Source organism: Necator americanus, chromosome IV, assembly GCF_031761385.1.
Source record: "Necator americanus strain Aroian chromosome IV, whole genome shotgun sequence".
Taxonomy (NCBI): Eukaryota; Metazoa; Nematoda; class Chromadorea; order Rhabditida; family Ancylostomatidae; genus Necator; species Necator americanus.
This window is the reverse complement of record NC_087374.1, coordinates 10,990,431-11,017,088: the sequence shown is the minus strand read 5'-3', so window position 1 is coordinate 11,017,088 and position 26,658 is coordinate 10,990,431. Positions and strand designations below refer to the sequence as shown.

General features: G+C 39.7%; 2 protein-coding genes across 2 annotated transcripts; both read right to left on the bottom strand.

The window, feature by feature from the left end:
* Positions 1-173: 173 nt before the first annotated feature.
* RB195_000916 (uncharacterized protein) lies at positions 174-18,112 on the bottom strand (the record flags this gene model as incomplete). The annotated part of the gene is made up of 12 exons (XM_064197474.1): positions 174-299; positions 740-897; positions 1,486-1,610; positions 4,010-4,102; positions 9,870-9,987; positions 10,103-10,211; positions 10,273-10,329; positions 10,382-10,531; positions 10,588-10,709; positions 12,037-12,161; positions 17,469-17,604; positions 18,025-18,112. 12 exons carry the CDS (start codon positions 18,110-18,112, stop codon positions 174-176), a joined length of 1,407 nt encoding a protein of 468 aa, XP_064053355.1.
* A 6,295-nt stretch (positions 18,113-24,407) lies between these two features.
* On the bottom strand, positions 24,408-24,764 carry RB195_000915 (uncharacterized protein; the record flags this gene model as incomplete). The annotated part of the gene is made up of 1 exon (XM_064197473.1): positions 24,408-24,764. The coding sequence occupies one exon, from the start codon at positions 24,762-24,764 to the stop codon at positions 24,408-24,410; it is 357 nt and encodes a 118-aa protein (XP_064053354.1).
* Between the last annotated feature and the right edge of the window lie 1,894 nt (positions 24,765-26,658).

Here is a 26,658-nt window from a genome sequence, read left to right as displayed (position 1 = left end):
GACAAACAAACAATGAATAACCGTTAAAATAAACAATCATTGTATTCTTAGCCTACGTGGCAGGCAGCATCGAATCAAAGTCCGTGAAGATTCCCCGAGAAGTTCAGTGAGAATCAAGTGCTCTGTTACAGGCAAAAATGCAATAGGAATAGTCGAGCTCTCTGCCCTGAGACTCATCGAGATGGCGACGAGCAGATAGGCGGACTGCTTTTGTGACAGGTCTGGATTAGTTCGTCGAACTCGATAATATTAAAGAGGCTCGTCATTTGCACCTCTTCGTTCATCAGATGATTGAGTGCCTAAACATACACGAGATTAATCTGACCCATATCCTTAAGTATATTCGGTCGCAAATATAGTCTGATTCCGCGCGATGCGCCTTCGATTGGAACAAGTTAGGAAGAGAGTGTGTGTTTACATAGTCGAGTCAAAACGACGCGAAGCTCGGTGCAGTTGCGTCGCGGCTGCGCTCCAAGCGGAGCAGTGGAGCTAGCGGTTGGGATCGGGGTGGGACCATCGATTCCGATCGCCATTTGCAGCGATGAGTGCTAGCAAGGTCCTCTCTTAATCCTGGAAGCTGCGCTCCGCCTTATCGCAACTTCATCGAGCATCATGTCGTTTTCATCCGACATCCGGTAGCGAAAGAAGGTACGTTGCGGCGAACGCGTCGCGTAAGCCCAATTGGACGTTTTCCGCAATTATTGCATGTTTCCTGACTCAAAGGGAAAAAAAAACTTACGGTAAGCGCAGACAACATGAGCATGAGTTTCGCGACTCTACACGTTGCATGAGGTGCGTTGTCCACTTTTTGGTTTCTTACGTAAGCGTAGAGTGCATTCAGGAAACGTTCCTTGCTCTTCGATGCCACCGTTTTGCCTTCTGAGCTCAGCCCATGATCTGTAAAGTACATTTTCCTGAAAATTTTAAGAGACAAAAAGAAAGGATTATGATATTGGAAGGAACTGAGAATATTGAGAGTAACTAAGCAGTCAATTAGACGATTATTTAATATTCTTGCTGGGACTACGAATAAAATATGTAAGAAATCTTAATTGTCATCTTTCTTCTTCCTTTTCCGCCTTTTTCTTCTTATGATCATCGATCTCTAAGATCGACAGAAACGTTGCTTTTTGACCAATAAAGTGTGAAAATCAACGAAGCACAAGCCAGGAACAACCTTGATTTGTTTCATTTTTGCAATAAATGCAAATATTAGCTCCAAATTTCGAAACAACTCTCGCTAGCACCATTTATCACCGCAATCCGAGTGGAGCTAGCGATAGTTCCATCTCAATCGTAACCACAGCTAAAGCGAATAGCGCTGCTGAACTTCTGTAGGCCGCCACATCAGCTTCTATATTTAACAATAACTCAAAGCTAACTTCAAGATGTTTTTTGAAATCAATCAAATTCCGGGACTTTTTTTTGAAACTCCTCATTTCCCTCAAGAATAGTCACCAAAATTACAGGAGAAGCAAGCACTACCTTCAGCAAAGAGAACGATCGCTTTTAGTAACACAAATTCGACGTCATCCATAGCCATTGTGCGCATCGGAGCGATCACATAACTCATTAATCGAGGCATGCACTGTTTGAAGAAATCGACAATGCTGAAATACAATGATTCTATGAGAAAAACACTGGAAAACTACGTATAGGTGTTTCAATTACATTTTTTTTTTTGGTTTCAATCTGTCATGACCCGTCTTATCTAGTGCTGCCTACACTAGAAAAAGACTGCTCACATATAGTTCTGGATCACAAATACATTTTCCTCGCAGTTGATCAGTTTCACCTTCTTTTAGATACCCCTGCTAAAGGCATCACCCCACGAATCTGAGGTGGTACGGATTTCAGGTGGAATATTCGTACACGGGATCGTAGATTAAGGAGAGGGGGGATGATTCCATCCATCTCTTCCTAATTCCCGTAAAAAACGCCCCGGACAATACGGCTTCGAGCGATGCGGCGCGCTATTTTCTACAACGGGTTCGATTGGAGCGCGCCAGCCTTGTGCACGCACCGCATCTTCCGGCCGTTTTTCCTCCCTCCTCTTCATAATCTAGTATCCCGTATAAGAATACTCGACCTGAAATCCGTACCACCTCAGATTCGTGGGGTGATGCCTTTAAAAATGCCTCTTGCAACAAATTACTCGAGATTTTTTCCGTTAATAACTAAAGTTTCGCAAAAATTGCTGGTTGTATGGCACCATAGAGCCAAAGGGAGTAAAAATACATTAACACGCATAAACACGGATGGTTTGCGCTATTTCGCAAACTATTTACTGAGATTGGGAACACTTTTGTTTGTATTTGAATTTGTATTTGTTATTATTATTATTAATACCTTTGAAAACTTCTTTTTCCATAAAAAAAGGGAATTGAGATGCGTGGATCAGGTTTAGAAAAGTGAGTGCGAGAATTTGGTTGAAAAAGATGGAACCTTAGACGCATACGTGCCGGACACACGTGCAATTTGCTAAAATTTTCAAGTCCTCGGTGAAATTTTTAAGAATTCTTGGCAATACTGTATGGCCAAAAGCTACACTTCTTCAGCCCTAACCACAAAGATATGCAGATCTGATTAGCTACATGTTCGAATCCCACGATCTCGACGAGACATATGAAATTAAATACAAATAGTCGAAGGCTTCAAAAAAAGAACAGATTAGGGAACGGCGGTTTATCCAAAAAGGGATAAGGGACACGTGATTTAACGGAACTATTGAAATGAATTGGTGCAGGTGGTATAATACAAAAATACAGTTTCAACTCCCATGCCTTTAGGATGGATACACCAAAGAATCTGTAGCGATTGTAGAGCTCCTTTCTAGCAATCTTAGGCAAAGCTTCACATGCGATCACCTGTACTCCTGTACTTTGCAATATACCAGATTGGCCGAAATTATGTCCGGATAACAAAAAAGGTGATTACATGAGTTCAGGTGTTGTTCGTCTGATTTCCAGTATGCAGTGCGGTGACGGATACAGATGGGAAACTGTTAGACCCCTACATGTTTGAGTTAAACAAAACCTGGACGGCGACTGGAAAGAAATAATGTGACTTCGGCATTAGGTGGTCGTAGGATACGGTGTCATAACGGAGATTTTGGGAAAAATGTAGTTGGCGGGGCCGCTCAGTGGCGCTTTTATTTCCCAAGGCTCTAACTTACTTTTTTCTCTTGGTAACTTTAGTTTGCATATCATAGATCCTCTAAAAGTAATGCTTAGGCCTTAGGGCATCGATTGATTTGATTATTTACTTCGAGAAGGGCGCCACTGACTCCTCCCTCAACTACGTTCATCCCAAAAATTTTGAAGCTTAGATTTATATTGGAGCGCGAACCGCGCGAAAGGCTCTAAAAGCGTTTTGGATCCAATCCAGGAACCCGAATATGAATCGCAACAAGAAATGCCTCTTTATTATGCGGGAACTCGCTCCCTATTTAAACTTGCTACTTTGTGTGCGCTAATCACCTCCCCACGGATATGCGGGTGAAGCAGGATATTTTCCCACAGTAAGATAAGCCTTACAGTTCCACTTGTACCGCGCGACTCAAAAGTTGGCTTAAGATTTTCTTTTTTGGGCGGATAGAGCGTTTGATCGGATAGTCACGTTCGATTTGATATTTTCAAGCTTTAAAGAGGACGATTTCGCAAAAAATTTTAGCCAATAATAGAGAATTGTAACAACCTCGCGTCCGGTTAAAATTAAGAAAACATACTGATTTGTGAAGATTAAAGTCGACAAGCGTTGCCATATCGCAAATGAATGGATCAACGCAAAGCACTTGGTTCTCTATCCCTTATGGCTCTGAAGAATTCCCCCACCCCCAACCCGGATAAAAAAGGAAAAAGAACTCGTCGATCGAAGCGTAACAACTGCAACTCAGGAATAAGGACGGATATGTGGATTCAGTTCACCTTGAACTTAATTTTCTTCGTTCATCACATTTCCTTGAAACGTGCTGTATTAAAAAAAAGATTTCCATTGTAAAGTAACTAGCCTCGGATGCCCGCCCTCGACAGGATGAAAAGCTCCGTTGGCAAAACAAAGTCCAGGAGCACCGCATTTCATCGAATAGTACGACTGGCAGAGCCTGTAACTAATTTTTTAGAAGTACATATTTTTGAGAAGAAGATCCCACAAATTTTAGGGAGGAATTCATTTGAAGTATCGTGAGCATTGGGGCAGAATACCATTCTGATAGAGAAGAGCAAGAAAGAGGAAGAATATGAGACGTAACGAATATTACGACTTTACTTGACTTTCAATAAATGATTATCTCACTAAAATTGGCTGAGTGAGTCGACATGTTTTCTTTGAAAACACTGTAGTGAGGATGAAAAACTTATCCGAAAGGAGAAAACTATGCGTTGTTCTTTTTGACGGACAGAAGGATTAGCAGCCGGTAGTGAGTTTTTCTTTGTCTAGATATTATAATGGAAACAAAAAGAAAGACCATTTCAATTTCTTATAGAGATCTACTGGAGAGAAATATGGAATAAGGACTCTACTCCATACAATCAGAGCTGGACCTCTCATAGAAATAACACGCTATTGATTAGAGAGCTACAAAGTCTTTTTATGGATGGTTTTCTTTTGGTATATTTTAATAAAACAACAACAATATTAAATCACTTCCTATATATAAAGAATTAGTCTGAATGTCCGGCTAATGCGGATTTCAGACTTCTTGTGGGTCTCGCTTCGCTCGCCTTCTCTGATTGATAGAAATTGAAGATAGTGGAACTTTCTGTAAACTTCTGATACAGCAGTAAATATTTTTTCTTAGCATTCTTTCTTAACTTTTTCCTTTTCTCTATAGGAAGTCTGTGCATTGATAAAAGATTCAATAATTTTCTTCCTAAAATGATGAATGAAGAATGAATGATGTGTAACGTTAAATGACGTGAACGTTATCATCATAGTGACACAGTTAAGGTTCTACGTCAGATCGCGTGTTAACTACTAACTAAACAGCTGTTTGCATGGTGATTTCTAATTTCTGAAGGAAGAAGGATGTTACCAGTCTAAAACAAACATGTAAGGACTGGACGTGCGGAGAACTACATAAGGAAACACAACACATAGACACACATATCACAGTTATAAAGACTCATTCATTTCTTGAGAAATCCGCTTGGAATTACTGCTCGGTGCTGCTGCACCAATAATTGCACTGATTCCAGTTTTTGCGCTGTCGCACCAAATATGCAGCTACTAGCATTTTCTGGCGCCAATTTTACACCTTCGGACCCGTCTCACCCTCTCTTATCGCTTTCTGGGGCAGGTACGGCAATTCGACGCCGTGGGATTCGTCTCTCTGCTCTCTGATATTTCGCTCCAAACAGCTACACATACACACGCGATAGACTAAGCCCGTTATTTAGAGCACAACATCTCTTCCTTTTATACCGCTATTAGACTTTTGCTTTTCTCGTCTTCATCCCCAACCGTTAATAGAATGGTATGATAGAGCTAGATATCGTGGAACTCATCATCATGCTGATAAAGATCAGGGCCTTACGTCAGATCACGTGAACTGTTAGATCCTACTAAAGCGGCGGTAACCACATGTGTATATAATTTCCAAAAAAAAAATCATCTAGGAAGCATGATGAGTGTCACGAATGTAAAGAGGAGTGGACATACGGAAGAGTGCGTTTCGCTGATTCGCTATGCAGGCAATCCGTCTCACTTCATTCAACTTTTTTTCATGCGTTTGCGCACAATGACGTCGTGGAACGTAAACTAACTAACTAACGAACTGAAACTCTCGGGCTTTCTACTTTATTGTACCTGCGCAACTGCATGACGCCATGAGATATTTTCCGCTACCTTTGGTGCCAACATGCCCAATTGCGCCCTCGGACACGTGCCACCCAATCCTTCTACTTTCGGACCCACCAGATCGAACCCCAAAAACCAAAAAGATGGAGTGAAAGCCGTCCCGTCGCATCACATTCTGGCGCAGGCGCATATATATTTGGCGCTGAAGAATCCGTTCCACCAATCTTGCTCTCCAGGGTGAGCACACAACGGCACATTGCTGTTGAGAGACTCGTGCTACCCTATCTTTCTGCCTACCGGCGCTAGCGCACCACTTCAACTACGGAAAACTCGCTCCACTGCTTTCTGATGCCAACACGCTGGTTTGACCCGTCCTCTCCCTACTTCACTACTTAGAGTGATGATATTCAGGGAGTCGCCTCAAACACAAGACAAAAAAAAACAAAAAGTAGAGAAGAAAACTTGTGGTACCCTTAGTCTACATTGTTCTTGTTCACAACAACATGAAGAAACCGGAGCATTGGAAATTTACAATTTTTACAAGAAAAAAAGATCTACGGAACAAATTAACAAGCATAATACACGCACAAGAAATGACCGACGAACCAAGAGAACAACCTCTGCAAATGCTGGAAAAGATGAAGACGTTAAAAAGAAAGAAGGCAAGGATCTAATCTAATGTAAAGATTAAACGTTTAACAAATTTTGGATTTCATTCTCTTTTTTTCGTGGCTAACTGAAACTCTTAAACGTCATGACATGTCTTCTGTCCAGCGAAGTTTAGAAACGTAGTTGTTATTTTAAAACATTATGATACATCAGTAAGAGTTGCGGAGAAAGGTGGTTATGATATTGGCTAGAGAATATCCATAGACCACAATTACTTAGCTTTTGAGTTCTGCAAGAAAAAGGAAGAGTAGAGTATCCTCTACCATCATCGTAAGAGCAGTCCTGTCACCAAGGAAAAAATAGTAGCTTAGTTCTCTGCTCGAGGTCATAAAGGCAAATGAAAGAAGTTTGAGTGAAAGGGAAATGGCAAGCAGATTCATACAAGCAAAACGATTCCTTCACGTTCTGGTAAAATAGAAAACTGAAGCAGGAAAAAAACAGATAAGTCCACATCGATACACTATGTCATTTCATACTAAAAGAAATTTCTATGAATCGCTTGGTTTGGGTTTCAATTAGCTGAAGAGACGCGAAGCTACATAGTGTGCTAAGCTCTAATAATAGACAAATTTCTTCGTCTGAATAGTTTACAAGCAAATTTGAGGAAATTTTTTTGCTGTAATACAAATTTCTACTTCTACAAAAGTACTGAGTCCGAGAAGAAGTCCAAGAAGTTCTAAATATGTTCGAAATTCGACAATACTATGACAATAACACAATAATCAATAATCAAGAAGTAATCGTTAATTTGATTTGCAAATTTAATCTGCATTGGCAATCTAAAAAACATGTGCAGAAACAGAAACAACGATGAACAGTCTCATTGGGCAAGAAGTTCGAATACTCATCGGTGCTAATGTAAACGTGGATGGAACAGCACTGAAAATGGAGATTTTGTAACATAAATGGGTCCTCTACAATGACAGATCTTAAGGAAAAGTGACCCGATCATGTCGCAGCGTATCCGTTCAGGAAAATGCCGAGGAACTCGATGTATTTGTTGTCACACTCTTGGATCACATACAGAAAAATTCCAAGGCAAGAAAAATAGAGAAGCAGCGTTGGGAGAGCCGAAAAAAGCACAACTTTCGTCAATTTGGTATCACCGCTCTGCTATTGGATCTAATTGAGAGGGATTTATCTACTGGATCATACTCTGAGTAAAGTAAGAAATGAATGGTCTATTAAGAATAAACGACAACTGGATCAATAGCCACGTTCAAGAAATATTGTATTGTCTGGTTCGTTGTAAACAGACAATTAAACCTATTAAACCAACTAATCAACTTTTGTATAACTAAAGAAAACCATCTGAGCGGTAGCGAACCTATTTCAAATGACATCCTGAATATTAGCTTGAGTCATAAATACCGCCTAGATACATGGTACCTATTGTTCTTGTTTACGCATACAAAGGGTTACACAAAAAAGGATTTTGTTATCGCTTTGCAAGCAAAAATTCGGTTAGTTTTAAGACACAGTCTAGTATTGTGCACATTACGTTTAATTTCTTTCACCTTAAAAACGGAGAATCAAAAAATACATCTATGCTATGTGATGCTTCGGGAATTTAAATAAATATGGTAGCTAAGGCTATAGTAAGGTCAAAACGACGTGAAGTACGGCTCGAAGCGGTGCAGTGGAGGTGGCGGGAAGAATCGACGTGGACGACTAACGAGAACAACTGACGAGAAGTGATGGATGGTGATGGGCGAGGATCCTCATTCGATCCCAACCACCGTGCTTCGAGCACAGCCGCTCACGCAACAGCACCGTGCTCCATGTCGTTTTGACCCGACCATACTAGTGCTACGGTAACGGCTTAAAGGCATCACTCCACGAATCTGAGCTGGTGCGGATTTCAGATGGAGTACTCGTATGCGGGATCGTAGATTATGGAGAGGGGGGTGATTCCGCCCATTTCTTCCTAATTCCCGTAAAAAACGCCCCGGACAATACGGCTTCGAGCGATGCGGCGCGCTATTTTCTACATCGGCTTCGATTGGAGCGCGCCAGCCTTGTGCGGCGCCGCATCTTCCGGGCCGTTTTTTGCGTCAATTAGGAAGAAATGGACGGAATCACCCCTCTCTTCATAGTCTACCATCCCGTATACGAATACTCCACCTAAAATCCGTACCACCTCAGATTCGTGGGGTGATGCCTTTAAAAAAGATGCAGTGTGTGAGGTGAGGGAGTGACAATCAGTCGGGCGGTTACCTTTGTCAGTTTTCGTTTCGGAAATGTGACTCTGAAAGACAAATCAAAGAGGGAGGTGAGGTGGGGGTTGTCGCCCTTTAGGGTTCGATAACGATATTGTGGAGTCAATATTGGAAAAAAAAAAACTCCAAGTCAAACAATGAGCGAGTTAGCAGAGAAGCTCAATACATCACAATTAAGAATAGATTTTCATCACGATAATTTACGTATTGGAAAGAAACTTAATAGTTCAACCTAATAGTACATGTACATTCCAAAAAAAACAACTGTATGTATTTTGAACTGTTCGAATCATTCGATTTCGATTATGACTAAGCAAATCGCATAGCTCCCATCTCGTTTCTACATAAAATCATATAAAAACTCAAGATTGATATTAATTCCCTTCTGCATCCGATAGCACGTTAAAGAAATCTTTTTGAACGGATAAATGATTGAGCAGTTATCGAGGCAATACTTTGGCATCAAAAACATTAAATGAAAAATGGAAAAGGTAAAGGATCCACACATACAGTTCCACACCAATCATTTTAATTTCGGTTACCTTGACCGACGGGGAACAGCAAGAAAAAGAAGGAAGAAGAAGAGCTGTTGCGAGCGTGTGTACTGTGCTCAAGGTGAGCCCCTAGTTTTTCGTACACTCAGAAAAAACTCAAAAAAGGGGGATGAAACAAGAGCGAGTGCGCAAAGGAAAGAACGAATAAATGAATGTATGGACAGATGATGGATTGACTGAAGGGTTGACTGAAAGAATGTGTGACTGAATGAATAACTGAATGAATGAACGAATAAATTAATGGGTGAATAAATAAAAGGATAGGCGAATGGGCGAGTTAATGAATGAGAGGTGAATGCAGGAATGAGTGAATAGATGCGCGAACGAATGGAAGAATAAATGAATGAATGAATGAATGAATGAATGAATGAATGAATGAAAACGAATAAATAAAAATAAAAGGATAGGCGAATGGGCGAGTTAATGAATGAGAGGTGAATGCAGGAATGAGCGAATAGATGCGCGAACGAATGGAAGAATAAATGAATGAATGAATGAATGAATGAATGAATGAATGAATGAATGAATGAATGAATGAATGAATGAATGAATGAATGAATGAATGGATGAATGAATGAATGAATGAACAGCTACATAAACAGCCTAGAATAAGCTATCAGTTCTCGCTTACCACCCATGAAGATTCAATCGCCTCCTAGCTAAAACATCTTGGTCCTTTTCGTTCAACATTTGAAACTCCTCCAAACCTCGACACCAATCCGAAAAATAGGTGAAATGACGACGCCATCCTAAATCGTACAGAAGTATATCAGAAAGAAATTTTTAGGACAGAAACCATGATTTTCTGTCACTACATGGATAGGGAATCCAGCGAAAAGAGCAAAAACAATCGATATCGCTCACCATCAATGAGATCTTCAGGTGTCAAAATCCGTTCACCGGTGAACCGCATGGGATAACGGGGACTAACAAGCATCGGTCTTCGGAAAACTACCTCGAATGGGAGGTTGATCTGAAAAATGTTCTGGAAAGTGAAGTAAGTTAATACAGAATAAGACATCCTAGTCAATTACTTGGGTTTTAGTGGCATTGATCGAATAATCCGCTTCAATGGGAGTATGAGAGAAAACCTGAAGCCGAGCACATATCTCTTCAAAACATCAACGTATTTGCCTTATTTACCTGATTTTCCAAAGTCATAAGGGTTTCCGGGATTGCAAACATGTCATAGGAGCTAGGAGTCGGAAGATCATGACATTCAGGAGGTGTAGCAACTCGTTCCACTTTCACAGGTCTTTCCGAGCATTGCGATGGGCTCATTGGTGGATCGGTCTTAAATCTCGTCACTTTGAGAAATAGGTTTGGAAAAATTGAGGGCTGACAAGTACCTGGCTAGCTTGTTCGCTCATTTCTGGACGAACTCTTTTCCGTTTAAAGATCCCATTGGCTAATGGAGCCATTGGCATCCCCGTTCCAGACTTCACATTTCGATCACGCTCGTTTTGTACAGCTGGAAAAGAGGAGGGATTTTTCTAATCTGGAAGTAATAAGATTGATTGGTGGTTTGAAAGCAGATTTGAAAATTTGGAAAAAGTTAGGTTTGAAAATTTCTTACGGGCAGCGGGCTCCCAGAGATATTCAAGCTTCGTCACGGGACTTAAGCATGAAGTCTTTGAAAAGATTTTCTGGTTTGAAGGCACAAAATTGACGATTCCGAAATTATCTCTGCGAAATCGATTCTCTGGGTGAAAATAGAGGGTCAGAGGTGTAGACCATAAATACGAAGGTGATTAATTCCCCCTCCCCCTAAATGACCTAACAAAGAACTTTCTTTGAATGTCCAAAAAAGAAGTGGAAAAAGGCCTTGTCAATCAGATTTTCCAACGGGACACCTTACAACGTGTCACGTATGCGAGCGCAGACGTATGCGCTGCGTTTGTTAACGAGCGAACAATCAATGGGCAGCTTACGTCGTCTCTCGTGCTCGTGCCATGCACGTTGTTGCGGCATTTTGTTAGATCTTTCGCAGGAAAATTTGATTGACAACGCAGTTTCCCACGCTCTTTCTAGGACATCTAGGAGAAATTGAGCGTGATCGGAGCATCACAGTCATGACCTATACTTCTAACCCTATCCTTTCGAGGAGAGATCCCAACATTCAACTGTTGTGCTGCTTTCGAAGCGGTCATATTTCGCGAAAGCGATTAGTGCTGCTGGTCCTGAGTCGCCCGCGCGTCCTTTACAACAACAGCCTCTTTCCCCTTCCCTAATCTTATGTTTGTAATGTTCCACAAAGAAAAAATCAACTATTCCAATAAACCAGTCAAGTGGTTTCGCCTGAAAATACACAAATAATTAGAATTATTCCAATTAATCACCAACCTTCTTTCATAAGCTCTTCTTCAAAACTGAAAAGAACAAACTTCTCGGATGACGATGAGAATAGCTGCGCTTGCAAAAACTTAAGGACACACAGCGAACAGAGTCTCGTTTCATATTTATGATTACAGTTATAGCCATAATGACAACGAAACTATCAACAAACGATAACAGCCGCGTTGTAACGCACTGAAGACTTCATACACTTCAAATCGGCATGAAGGGGAATTAGGATGATCCATGAAAAATAAGTTGTAGATATTTTATTGGTTATTTTCTATTAAAGCGATCGAGTTGGTGACGTCATATATAATAAATAGGAAGCACAAAATCCCGGAAAATTATGGTTTGAGCAGAGGAACGATTTTCAATTTTCATAAGGTCAGGGCAGCACAGAAAGCCGCTGATTTACAAATTGAGGGACCGCCAAAGAAAATCCGATAAAATGAGGAACTCACAATCTGGATTCATGCCAACTTCGAAGCATTTTTTTAATCGGCAGGACCGACACACGTTACGATGTTCCTTCACCACCGGACAGTCACCTCCGAATCGGCAAGAGTACTGTCGACGGCTCCATACACTATAAAAAGTCATAGTAAACAAATAATATTTTATAACAAATAACAATAAATAAATAATAATAAAGTCAGCACTATTCAATAGGCCTCCTTCTCCTGAAGAAACATATCCACTTGATATTGGAAGAAATTTTCGATAAATCGCAAAAAATAAGCCCTTTGTAAAATAAGAATGATGTAAAATGTAAACGTGCCGTTCTCTGAATTGATGTGTCGACGGGAGGCACACCTCATTTGATATCAATTCACCAATTTCAAAAAAAATCGCAACAACATTATGTAGCAGCAGAATGCAGCAGTAAAAGATCGAGGACAGTTGAAATTTCTGACTGCCAAAAACAGAAAATCCTGTTGAGCTAGAAAATCTGGAGGCAAAGGCATCCCAAAACAGATAGTTTTCTTGCAGACTTTATGAGAAAGAAATTTTTAAGCTGATCATATCGATCGTTTATAGAGTTCAAAGACGCTATTTTAATCAAATTATCAGCATCTTAAAAGTTATGCAATTGTAGCCGTGAAGGAACCTAATTATTCGCAATAGTGTGTACATTACAAATATGTAACTACTTATTCTACTAATTTCACTATTTTATTCATTTTTCTTTTCGAAAAATATATTCACGTAAAGAATCATATATCCTAGAGGCGGAATTCTGTATCTCGGACCCAGCCTTGTTAATTTTTAGCTGGTGTGGGTAATTTTTTTCCGAAAAGTGTTTTATTGGTCGGTCTTAATAGTCCTAATTATATCCAAACGGTAGAGCTCTCTATTACGAATCTATTAGTGTCCAGATTTTACAAAAAAGATCAAACGGAGGCGAGTTATGAAGAAAAGACGTCTTCTGCAGAAGAACTAGCGATTTTACTGCGCGATTCCTCCAACTCCTGAAATTCTTTTAGTCTCTTTGACCATTCGAAAATGATGCTCAAGTGGAACAATGGACCTTTTATTAATTTATAGAAGATTTAAGAGGGAAATGAGGAACACAATATCGCTCCACTGCAGAAATCATTTTAGTGGTCATCAGGCATTGCACTTTCACGCACCAACAGTAATTTCTTCTCATACTGGATCAGGCCATTATTTTTCACTCATTCAACAAACCCATACATGAAATCTGTTGTCCCGTGAAGGAAAGAATCTCCTTATGGTATCAATCCGCTTGAGATGTGCCAATGCGTTTTTCATTGCAATTCGGAATCAGCAAGTCAGTATTTCTATCCTCCCAGACAAGTCTGGTACCAATTTATCGACTTCGGTATGATTGTTCTCTCCGGATTGTCAAATAAAGAACTTAAAAAATTAAATTGGAAAATCCGTCTTCTTATCTCATCTTGTCAACGCAACAAGATGATTCGCTATGTCTCCTGGTTACAGTTTGCTTCTAGAAGGTCATGTTCCCTGCATTTCTATTCTTAAATTAGTTTACATATTCATCTTGGTTTTTTTTACTGTTCTCATTAGTTTCTCTCTCTCTGTGAGAGAATCTCTTCTTCCAATCAAGGAGGAGAACATCGGCACACAGCTTCAAGCACTTCTAATTAACTCTTGCAGAAGTGCAAGAAAGAAAACAACTTTCGTTTCAGGCTACGCTTTGGAGGCGGAATATTCCTCCACCACGAGGTGCAGCAACGATAAAGATGGTGCAAGATTTCTGGTGAAGAACTGTAGTTAAAGGCATCACCCCACAAATCTGAGGTGGTATGGATTTCAGGTGGAGTATTCGTATACGGGATCGTAGATTACGGAGAGGAGGGTGATTCCGTCCGTTTCTTCCTAATTGCCGTAAAAAACGGCCCGGAAGATTCGGCATCAGGCGTTCCGGCGCGCTATTTTCTACAAGAAGTTCGATTGGAGCGCGCCAGCCCTGTGCGGCGCCATATCTTCTGGGCCGTTTTTTTTTCACGGCAATTAGGAAGAAATGGACGGAATCACCCACCTATCCATAATCTACTATCCCTTATAAGAATACTCCACCTGAAATTTGCACCACCTCAGATTCGTGGGTTAATGCCTTTAAATTAGTATCGGATACTGTTAAAAACAAAAATAGACTAATTCTAGTAAAGTTTGCTGCATTCCTGGCAGATAAGTGAAGAATAATTGATAAATATGAAGGTATCTACGGACATATGTCTCACTGTTTCAAAATAGAGAATTTTGAGTCTACCTCATTTCATGAACAGTCTATGTACTGTATTCTTGAAATTATATAACAATAATTGCTATTAGCAGCTTCTCTGTCTAAAGATGCTTAAAATAGCGGTTACGAGAACATCAACCTAGTCAAAGCATAGTTAAAGCTTGCAATAGCTGCATCAAAAAAAAAGTTCCATGTCGATATGCAGCGAAGATCACAGATATTGGCCACAAAGTAAAAGAAGAGTACCTTATTTACAATCGGCAATAAATATTTGAAAGATAAGTTGGAAAATGAGCCAAAAACCAAGAAAGAACTATTTAAGTGGAACACCACATCCACATCTCTCTGTGCCAGAAAATTAAGAACAAAATGATTAGCGTTGATGGATCTTTTTGGGATGCGCCAAGGCGCTCAGCTTTAAATCGCTGTGGTAAGGATTTATGAACGCCAACACATGCGGAACACAATGAATTAGGATGTGACAAGCCACGAAGGTTCTCTCAGATAAGTCATTAACACCTATTAAAGGTAAGTTTGGTTCTGACGGTGGCGGTTTCGAACCATCAACTGTGCAGACAAAGTGTTGACTTCTTACCACTGCACTACATTCTTCAATGTCAAAACAAAAGTGAATCCCGTCAACATGGAACGATTCGCTTGGGATGCTATGTTAGCGTTCCACGAGGCTTATAAATATGTTATAATTGGATAAATAATAAATAAGATAAGATGATACATATGAGCAATTTTTGAATGAACATAAATAAAATAAGCATAAATATCAAAATGTAAAATGTAATATATAATAAAATTTATGTCACCTATGTATATGACGTTATGAAAAAAAAATATTCTCTCCCATTTTCTTAGAACCGATGTTACCGGGATAAACTTTCAAGTAGTTCAAGCGTTTTCAAACGTGGTCTTCTCATTCCCCATTCCTCTATCACTAAATAACATCAGCTAATATCAACATGTGCAAATTGCAATCAAGAAAAGTGTTTTTTTGCAGACCAGGTGATATAGAAAGTGACTAGCACAAAGAACATACCCTTTCCTTTCCATTGCATATTTTTAAATGAGAACACAGACAAGAAAAAAGAAATAAGAACGTAATCGTACTGATGTTCACCGCAAACTATGCACTTTTCCTCTTTCTCATGGATTTCTTAAAGAGCAACAAAATCCATTCTAAATTCTTTCCACAACCATCTTTTACTGTTGTGAACGGTATGCAAAAAAAAAACCAAGTGATCACATCTTCCCTCGACTACCAAATTCCCGCATCCTTTTCCTCGCGAACACTCCTCTGTGAATTTGCAACAAATGAACAGCCAGAAAGAGATCCAAAAAAGAAATAGACTCTATAAATTTTGGGTATATGTAATTCATCACAGTCTATTTCATTAAATGATAGTAATAAGTAAGTAATCTACTAAGTAAGAATCTAACTAAGTAAGTACATAGGAAAAATCTATACACATACACTTCACCGCCTCTATCTAGAAAATATTGAGCTAACCTTATATTTCATAAACAATAGAACATACATAATGGATCCAGAAAAGAAATTCAATCGAATTTCAAGAATATTTCATTTTATTTTAAGTCTATGCGTATTTTTAAATGTATTGTTGCATTTAGGTGTATTTTAAGACAACTCTTCTTTTTTGTAATTCCTAGATGCAATGTGTAATACAGGAAATTGCATCATAGACACGAAAATCGAATCAACAAGCGACCTACGTGGAATTGTTGAAAAAACTAAGATGAGCGGAAGAAAAGCTGTATCAATAGCAGAGGGGATCCATGTTTATACAGAAAATGGGAAAATAGAAAAGAAAAAGATTCTAAATAAAGTGTATCTGGGAAGTTAATCGCGAAAGGGGAGCAATAACCATGTCTATCTATTTGTTTACTCATTTATTTATTTATTTATTTATTTATTACGCTGACTGATGTGCCATAAAGGATATCGATCAAAAATCTCGAATCACAGCGATCTGATAATGACGAAATGAGCAGTAGCATTATAGAAAGAACGACTATTCATCGCCAATCAATATCACATTAATTTTCATCGATTTTTCTGAGCTGTAAACAGGATTGGTATTGACAATTAATAGCTAACGTTTGGCGTTATTGCCTTCGTTAGAGTCCCATGTGATGTGAAAAATGGCAGCGTACCATTCCCGACCACCTTGTACATATTCTCTGTCAGTTAATCCTTGCATGATCGAGGAATTCGTTAATCCATCTGAGCCCAGGAATGAGACATTTTAGTGTTCTACATTTTTCCTTTTTTTACTTTTTTTCCTTTTTCCCTTTTTAACATTTTCCCAAACATACCTTTTCTTTTCAGCTCAACTCGCCTGAACACTAATTCAATGTAGCGACGAAGGAAACGTTACGACTACGGTAAAAAAAAAAGGATTCTGAATTTTCGTTTTGCACCTCTGTTCAAATACATTGATGGACGGTTGAATTCAATGCTTTATGAACTTTTTTTCTAAGTTTAAAGAGCTGGTTTGTATATGTATATGTGTTTTGTAACTCCCTTTTTAAACGATACCGCTATTATTTCGCTCGTGGAGCGTCGTTCTATGGACAAATCCTGGTTTATGGAACGTCACTTAAGGGTGATTTTACTTGGGACTAACTTAACGGAAATGTATTAAATGAAGGTATTTGATAAAGTACGAGAATTAAGTGAGTTGCATCGAGTATCGAGATCGAGATTTTTCTGAAAACAAAAAAAAATGGATATAGAATGAACCTTTAGAAAAAATTTCTGGCGAGAAATAAGAAGTCATGCCTCTTACTCACCGACTACATGCAGATTTTTTCTGAATCTCAAAATATAGACTCTAAAAAATTTTCCATAGTAGATTAGGGTAGTCACTAATTTTTTTATTTCTTTACAGTTTGCGGTTTTCCTACGAATAGTTCCATTGCTCCCAATGAATTAAGAAGATTCTCGTATTTACTAATATACTACTAGATACGTCATTATTGTGGAACTGAATGGCATTAAATTAGTATTGGTCCTCGAGAAATTAGTAAGAGAAGCACGTACCTATAGGATTAGCTCAAAATTTGAGCAATGTGGATACGCTTCGTCTCATATCGTCTACATTATTATTATATGAAGAAAATACTGCTCACCTCCTCCGAAAGAATCCTTTGCACCCATTGCACGCATTGATACCGTAGTGCTTGCCAAACGCCACGTCGCCGCACACGTCGCAGATAAGTTTGTTCTGCGAGGTGAGATCCATCGAGGTGGACGGCGAGGTGTTGGCTGAAGTCGCAAGTTGATTCGAATGGAGCGCAGGAATCAGGATAAAAGTGCAAATGAGGTCTAGCGAACTCTATCGATAGCGCGGATCAATAAGGGGAGAAAGAACACAGCGGCCGACTTGCGTGTGTATGCGTGGAGTAGGCCGACGACTGAACGACGGCTCAGCGCCGGCACTGCTCCACAAATCCGAATCAAAAGCGTGCAGAACAGCGCCTACAGCAGTGCCGGAGATGAGAAACCGTCTTCCGCTTGTCGACACCTCACTCTGAACCAACAAAAATCGATAGTTGAACTTTTGTTGATGTATTACGAAGCGTCACAAGTAGCAGTACACTGACGTTCGCTCGAAAACCCACAGCGAGTACGAAAAGTAGTGTAGTCACAAGCATAGCACTGTTAGTTAGCGCCTAACAAACGAACCGTCATAGCTTGGATAGTCGTCTACGTCTTCGAATTTCCCTAGAAACGGCTCCAGTACTGGATCTACAAGCATTTTTCGTTTTGGCATCTGAAATAGTAGTTGGAATCATTCGTCGCAGTTCATGTGCATTAAGGTCGCGATGATGACCGGAATACGGTAGGGCAGCGGTGAGGATGTGAAAGAGGATGTAATACGTAGAAGAAAATGCAAAGCAAAACTCAGGTACAGAGCATTTTTGCGCAGTTTCATAAAATTGAGTCCTAAAATTTCAATTTTTGACCTCCGCGAAGTCTCCAAACTACTTCAGTGCTGGGGAAAAATTCAAGATGGGTGCAAGTACAAAGATCAGTATGAAAATTTTCGGATGCTTATTCCCAACATAAGTGAGGATCCAGATTTCCGTGGAACGATCACACGCTTCTAGTTATCCGCTCGGATACGAAGGGAAGGCAAGAAATCTGAACACTGTCGTAACAATCTCTTAAAGAAAAAGAAAATACATCGAAGAAAAAGAGGGAACAAAACTTTCGAAGGTTTCGGCTGACCTCATTCTCAATGAGAACAACCCACCACCAAGGCACCATCAAGGCTTAATGAAGAGAAATGGAATTTTAAGATTTTGGAATTTTTAGTTTCCACGGAAAAAAAAAATCAGAGGAAAAGAAATGTTACGGTTTGGAAGAGTTTGTGTGCCCTGAAGACGCATAAGCGAAGACAGCACGTAATCAGGATCTGATCTCTCCTGCATTGTCGTTCTGCCATTACAGCTTCGATATCCCCAAAAATGTGAAGGAGAGTAACTAAATAAACGCAGAGTTTTACTGCCAACCACTCACTCGATTCTGTGGTTACAGCAGAAAAACAAATTCTTTCATTTAGCTCTTTATGTGCATGCGTTGGTTTTTGAACTTTTATTGAATTTTGCAGAGTACCAAATGAATTCCGCACATTAAAAAAAAACTGCTTCTTCAAACAACATTTATCTCTAAGAATTCTTCCAATATGAGAACGAATCCGACATCCAACACAATCTTTTCTCGTTACGGTATTAGCACATAGAAAAACGAAGAATTTCCTGTGATTGACAAGTAGGGACAAAGTAGGCGGGGCTTCCCGAAGGCTATTTAACATTAACAAATAAAGTGTTTGTAACTGTTCGTTTGAAAAAACGATAACATAGAATGTTCACAAAAAAAGCCTGTGGAAAAAAATTTCTTATGTTTGAATGTAGATTTTTCTATGTACGTCCTACTTCTTCGCAGTTTCTGCCGCAATAAAATTTTCAGATTATTTCGCAAAAATAGGAAGATCTCACTTCCAGAGAAGTTTCATATTTGCGACAGATGTTACTTTACAATATCAATCACCCTCTTCATTCACTTTCTTCAGTCTCTTCGATGTACATCAAATCAGGCAGCAAAGTATTCACTTGAAACAGTTAGCGAGTAGGTCATAGTTCAAGTTCGAATCCCAGAACTTGTGTAAATCTTTATCCTTCAAATTTCGACCACACCAATTGCAGTCTCCAAATTGTTTCGCCCTCAATGCACTCGGCGGTCTTGAGGCGGTTCGGCTCGTCGTTCGATCGCATGAATCAACGAGCGTTCGGAATTTCACGTCCGCAGCTGGACAGATGCGGAAAAATTTGATACTGAGGGAAAACAGGACGAGAGAACGAAAAAAATGCAGCGATAAGCGGAAAACGGCTATTGCTGCCACATCAACGGGAAGACAATCATTCCACTTTTAATCCTGATAATCCTGGATATCAACTTACAAGCTGAGCACATGATTTCACGAAATGAACAGCTCAGCTACCGTATCGCAGCGGTTCGTGTCGGATGAATGATCGGAACAAGTGCAACCCTAACGGGCCGCATTCGTTCATACATATAAAAGGGCATTATTTGTAATCGAAGGGATAGAGATCGATGAGAATGAAAGTGGTTAGAGAAGAGAAGCCTATGCGCTGCTTGCACTATGAGGAGTACACAAGCACTATTTTCCAATTGCTTCCTTTCTGAGTGAATTCGAGGAACGTCAGCGTCAGCCGATCAATAGCCACAACACTGCAAAAATCACAGACATTAAAAAGCAGCTTTAGACGAGACGGCGGTGAACTCTGTGGGACGTAACGCGAAAATGTCGGCCGTGGTGACTGCAGAGTACACAGAGGCGAAACGATTATGTAGAAGATGAGATAGGAGAACACAGTTCGATAGCGAGTAGTTGGTTGCACAGCGAACAACGAGAGGCGTTAGTGCGAACGGACTTTGGTGCGTTCGCGTTCAGGCAGAGCGGGCGGAACTCTCGGGCTGTCGACAGCACGTACACTGTGCTTGAAAAACCCGCTTCGCACTGCAACACACACACACGCACACGCACAGGTCAACGAAGTGAATCGCGACCACCGAGTGGGGTGGTCCTCGACAATCACTGAATGATGAATACAGTCACCGAACGTTGTCGAAGTGAACCCGCTGGAAACGTCTCCTCTTAGAGAGCATCCTGAACTCCCCAGATGAGTCCAGTTGCTAGATTTTGGCGCTTTTATACTGTCAAACTGAGTAAACAAATAAACAAATAAGTAAATAATAGTAAACTTGGAAATACAAAACGTAGTAGGTAAAGTGAAAAAGGATATAAGTAAAGCTGAAGAAGATGAAATTGTGCTGGTCTAACTATAAGGTAAGAAATTCGGAGCAACTTACGGCCACACAGCACCCTTACTCACACCTTCCTACTTTACATCAGTAGATTTTCCAGATCTGTGCTGGAAAGGGTATTGTTCCTCTTTTTTAACCCTCCACGACTGCGTCATGAGTATACGTTGCGTCCAGATCTTTGCTTAAACTTCCCCACAACGAAGCGAAAAAAGTTATGCATTTTCAAGAGCTATGCCGGTTTTTCCAATGTGAAACAGGCAGACGTGCCTGGATTCCTGTTTACGATGAGCTAGCGCTAGGCTGTGCACTATGACGTGAACGGATGATTTTTAAGATGTACTCAAACTTGTAAAGTAATAAGTTGTCAAACCTATAATATGCTAAACAATTTTAATTCTAAGCTCACTCTAACTGCGCCAGGATCCATTGACAATATATGGGTTCCGATTTGCTGCAATTTTCTGACTCAGACAAAATTTATTTCTTTTTTCTTCTCTTTCTTTTCATTGCATCATTGGCGCATGTGAATAAAATAAGATGAAATAAAATATAATAAAATATAATAAAATAAAACTACAATGGAGGACGGAGGACTTGCAGTCGTTTAACTCTTAGTTTTGCATTTTAGATATAGCTTTTTTTGTAAACTAATGGTACCAGACCTATTTTTCTATATCTTCTATATCCCTTTTCTAATTAGATAAGAGATGTAGAAAATCAGTATGGAATTGTTTTGGAATTCTGGGGTCTAAGGTATTAATATAATCCCAGTGTTCTGAAGAGGTTTGAGGATACAGCTCATCTGGAGTCAGGAGAGCAAACCATTTCAAAAACGGACGTAAATTGTTAAATAAATGCCCCAACACAGTGTTGAACAAATATGATTATGAATATGAAAATATGGACACAAAAATACACGGATGCAAGAAAAAGGTTTTTCAAATGTGAAGCACCCGCGAAGCCCACATTTGTTCCACATTGCAGATGCACGGTGGCTTCGTTAAATTTTTCATGAAGACTACTTTTGAACTGTCATCGAAGGAAGTACTTCTGAAAAAGTATTCTAAAAAAATCTCACTGGATGATTTTAGCTTGCTGGCTTTATTTCTTAACCTTCTAAATTTGGGATTTAAAGGATAAAGGACAAAGTGTCTGGCTTTACTTAATCAGCTTGGGATGCATCAACGTGTTCACTTCAATGCCCAGCCTACTAGGGGGTTCTAGACAATGTATCAATTCAGTGTTTTATCCTCCAGGACGAGTCTGATGCCAATTTATCGGCCCTGGAGCAAGAAAGCCTTGGCTGGAGTTTCGACCCGTTGATCATTTAGACATAGCGGAGACTCTTACCGACTGCGCTACAATTTGATAATTAATGGTGTGGAATTTCAAAACCTCCCACTTTTAAAGCTTCTTGGAAAATGCAAATAATAATAGGTATGAAAGTGTTTAAACATAAGAAGTGGAAAATTTGAGAAAATAAATAAAATTAATAGAAATAAACTGAACGTACAGAACGTTTGAAAGATATCAGAGATTGTGAACTATTGGTAGAAAAAAATCATTTGAACCATTATATTTTGTGCAGCAATCACTGAAAACAGAAGTAAGCAAAGAAAGCCGAGAAATCTGTCGGGGAACTTTTACGACTTCTGCCGGAGTGTGATTATCTCGTGAAAGACATTTGGATAAGAAAAACTGTTACTACTACATGCTTAGAAATGTTATGAACTTACTCCCCATCCTCTTTAAAGAGCAGGTTTTGGAGTATTCTTTGGGACAATACTATCTACGTTCCGCTAACTAACAACACAACCTTATTGGTCACGGTACGTCATGATCACTCGTAGAGCTACAAAGTTCTTGTACTTGCTTTCATCGCCAGCGTACTTGCTTACGAATCTGCAAAGAGGGGAAAAAAACAAAGAATGCACCTACGTTTTCTTTACTGAATCGTTGCATACGTAATTAAATTGTAGCCCGAAATATAAGCAACCATATGCTGCACTCAGCCACTGCAGGAACGTAAGGTGAACGGATACGAATAAATTTAATTTCATCTAATTTCATTTAGAAAAAAACAAAAAAAAAACGAAAAAACTATTGGACAACAAAGTGATACGCTTAGAAAAACTGAAAAAATGGTATACTACGTTATTTGGAAGGAATGAGCGGAAGTAGAGTGTTTATAGTACATATGTCGCTACTGGTGTCTGACTAGGTCATCGCAATGCTTCCGCTGCAACTCATGCACTTTCCTTGCTTCATACACATCCACAAACTCACACACCCTACTCTCCAACGTTAAGCTACAAATTGGAAGCACGTCAGCATCGTTTGCACCAAAATAATTTCCGCATCTACAACGAATCAGTCACGTATTTTCCTCAAAGCAACGCGCGTGAATCTTAAGTCTCTCCAAGAAGCAATAAGATGGAGATAAGATAAGATGCAGGTCACGAATATGAACGTTCTCACGCCCCATCCTCTATAGCTGTTCTTAAAAGTGGCGTGGGATTTCGCTTTTCTGTACGAATTTCCCTACGAGGCACCTTACAACGCGCCACCGCTGGACACGCACTGCGTCTGTGGACAAGCTAACACCAATCCGTCAGATTTCGATAGTCCCCTAATCAATTAAAACCTACGGATAGACTGCTCTGGGCCCGACACGTGTACAAAGGTGGCGTTATAAGGTGTCTCGTAGGAGAATTCGTACAAGAAAACTTTTTTCATGCCGTTTTCAGAACGATTAGCAGAGGTTGAACGTGAATACGCTCATACTCGTAATTATACTACTAACACTATCTTTTCGTGGAGAGATCCCAGGATCGTCAATTTCGGGTACCTTTAAAAATACCAACCTTGAGAGCTGTCATAGAGCTCTGCCCATGTCATACCCCACTTTGAAGGCTAGAATTAAAGTCACCATGATAAACTTTTATAGACGCACTTCCATACTTTCGATTCAACTATGCAGATCCCTCACGCGGCAAGAACGTAACAATTAATCGAGAGCCAGCGAACTGCACTCAAAATGTTAGTGAAAAAATGGCGAAGCACAAAAAGATCTAATTTTATAAAACTAAGGAAACGCCACTTTAATTTCACGCTTAATTTTAATTTCATCCCAAGATTCAAAGAACTTGCCTTACGTATTCGTATTCCTAGAAGTCCTTTGAAAGACATTCACATGCGACAATCGTTCACGTCTTGCTACACATTTTTTTACATGCGAGTCTAAATTATCCCTAACAATGCGATTCCCAGACCCACCCTAATAAATGTGTCGCGCAACCATTAGAGAACGCTTATGTTAGAGCAAAAAGGAGATAGAACTGATCTGAGTTAAAACATCAGTGAGAATTTTAGCGAATTCAACTGAATTACTTTAAAAAAAACCTTAGTTATGTGGCTTCAGCGAGAGTGGATAAAGAAGCCTCACAGGAAAAGTAACAAAATTCTTTGGAAAATGTTCTTCACGAAGTATTGCAGCTCATTCTAGTAATCAAAAAAGTCAGTTTAAATCACCATTGTCTTAAAAATAACAACAACATGAAACACTACTCCTTGCTGGATCGAATAACTAGATTGGAAAAAAATACAAGGCTTGGGAGCATTCCTGTCTACAGAAGCAAAAATAGAGTCTTGCATTTATTTCCTTGCGTGTACTACATACAGGGTACCAAAAAAATACGTGCGGCATAAAAAAACGCTCAAACATTATTTTTATAATTACAATTTTCGAAGTGGCCGCCATCAGCTTTGATACAGGCGTCAGTTCGATGCTTCATCAAATCGATGGTGCGGCAACGATAGTTAACGTCCACATTGTTCCAAATTTTGGTCAATTCCTTTCGCAAAAACACCAAATTTTTTACTTCTCCATTCCTCTGTGACTCTTCAATTAAATCCGAAACAGAAAAGTCTAATGGAATGAGATCGGGCTGTTTGTAAGCCACAATTCCTTCGTCGATTTTGTCTTCGTCCTCGGGGAAGTGGATCGTTGTTTTGGCTCCACAAGCTGGACCCCAATCTTTTGAAAGATAAAATGTGGATGATTTTGTTCCCATGGCGCCACAACTTTCTTGAGGATCTCTTCATGATAGACCTTCGGATTAATTTTCACGTTTTTATCGATAACAAACAATAGAGTCTTGTTCGAAAAACTGATACCACCCTCAAACCATTAGACATTCAGAAACAGAGTTACAGTAGTAATTTTTCAATACGAATGTATTTTTGGGGGTTTTTTTTTTTTTTTTTTTTTTTTAAAATTAAAAATTTTTTTTTTTTGGTTGGGGTGTGGTCCTCCTTTCCCCCCCCCTTAAAAAAAACTTTTTTTTTTTTTAATATTTTTTTTTTTTTTTTTTTTTTTTTTCCCCCTCCCCCTCCCGCTCTGCGAGGGTCTGCGGATTGTAGAAAAATTAGATCCGAACGTCGTTTCTTATGCCTTGATTCAGAGCGATTGAATGGAATTGTGCATTATTACGCTCTTATTCGTGATCTATACCTTGTAACCCTATCTTTGCCTGGAGAGATCATAATGAAGTCAAGTTCGTGGTATGCTACCTTGAAATTCATGAGCCCTAATATGTAATTTGTTCTGGAACGCATGTTCCATCTCATATCTGACGTTATCCGCCCGCTCCAATCCTGCTAACGGCAAAATTGTCCCCTCACGTATACCGGCGAGAAAATGTATGTTCACTGTTCCCGTGTTAACAAACTCATAGGAGTCATATTTCTTGTACTACTGAATAAGTGGCACTTGTGAAAGTAGCGGCACGCAATGGTACTTGGCAAGAATTGAATAGGATATGCAAGACAGATGAAGAATATGTACTATGTTCGTTGAAACCTGAGAAAGTACACCGAAAGTCCGAGATGCGCGGCCTCTTGAAATCCTTCCCGGCTCCCTAATCAGTGCAGAAGGGAACACATGAGACACTCTCAGTGTTGGAGAAAAAGTTCAAGTAGGCAGAAAAACAGTCGCAAAAGAGAATTGGTTTCAAAAGAATGGGTAAAAGTGGGAAAATGAATCAAGGACTCCCCTCTCCGGCCAACATCGAAAGCAACTTCTGAATGAACCGCTCAATTCAGGGGATTCCTTCTTGCAATTACCTATGTTTGCTAAAGCGATCACTTCTTGGTATCTGCCAGTGATCGTACCTATCAGTCTACGGAGATATAACTGTCTTTTCATATTATGGAAGTTATACCTCTCGATCATTGATTGATCTTGTTGCAATTGAAAAAGTCATCAGGCAGTTCAACATTTTGTACGTGTTTGGTAGTGCATCATACACAAAAACAAATGAACGTGCCTAGTGAAGATCGCAAACCACATCTCACGTGCGAATGCATAGCAGCGAGATTCGCCTGGCGAGAAATTGCGTGTCTCTCCGTTTCTTTTTTCTCGTAACTCGATTGAAAGGAGCCAAAAAACCATCCAATGCCGTCTTCCAGTGCAGTTTCCCGCCAGATTTCTCTTCGTGGAGGTGAATTTTCAGCTGCACCAATCAAACCAACTACCTGCACTAAAGCGGAAGCCACGATAAAAAAACGGAATTACTTCTGTCTAAAGTCTGAAAGTAAACGCAAAGAGGAAAGCCTCTAGATTACGTTCGCCTTCTATTTAAAGCTGTTGTCTGATTGCGCTAGCTAATATAGGTTGCAGTAGCTCAGTATAAGTATCTATCAGGGGCAGGAAAGTCCTCCGATTTTAAGCTGCTACACTTTCACCTGTAGCTATGAGATAGTAGGCAAAGTTAGGAATTTATTGTTGGGAAGATAAGGTGTTCGACCAGATCACTTTCAATTTCAGCCTCTTAAGCTTTGAAGAAGGCTCACTCGCTGAAATGTCAGCCAAGAATAAGTGATTATAACAACCTTGTGCCCAACTCAACAAAAACAAAGACTGAAAGTATTCAATTTCGTGATGCGGGTTGTTTGTGCTAAGGAAAC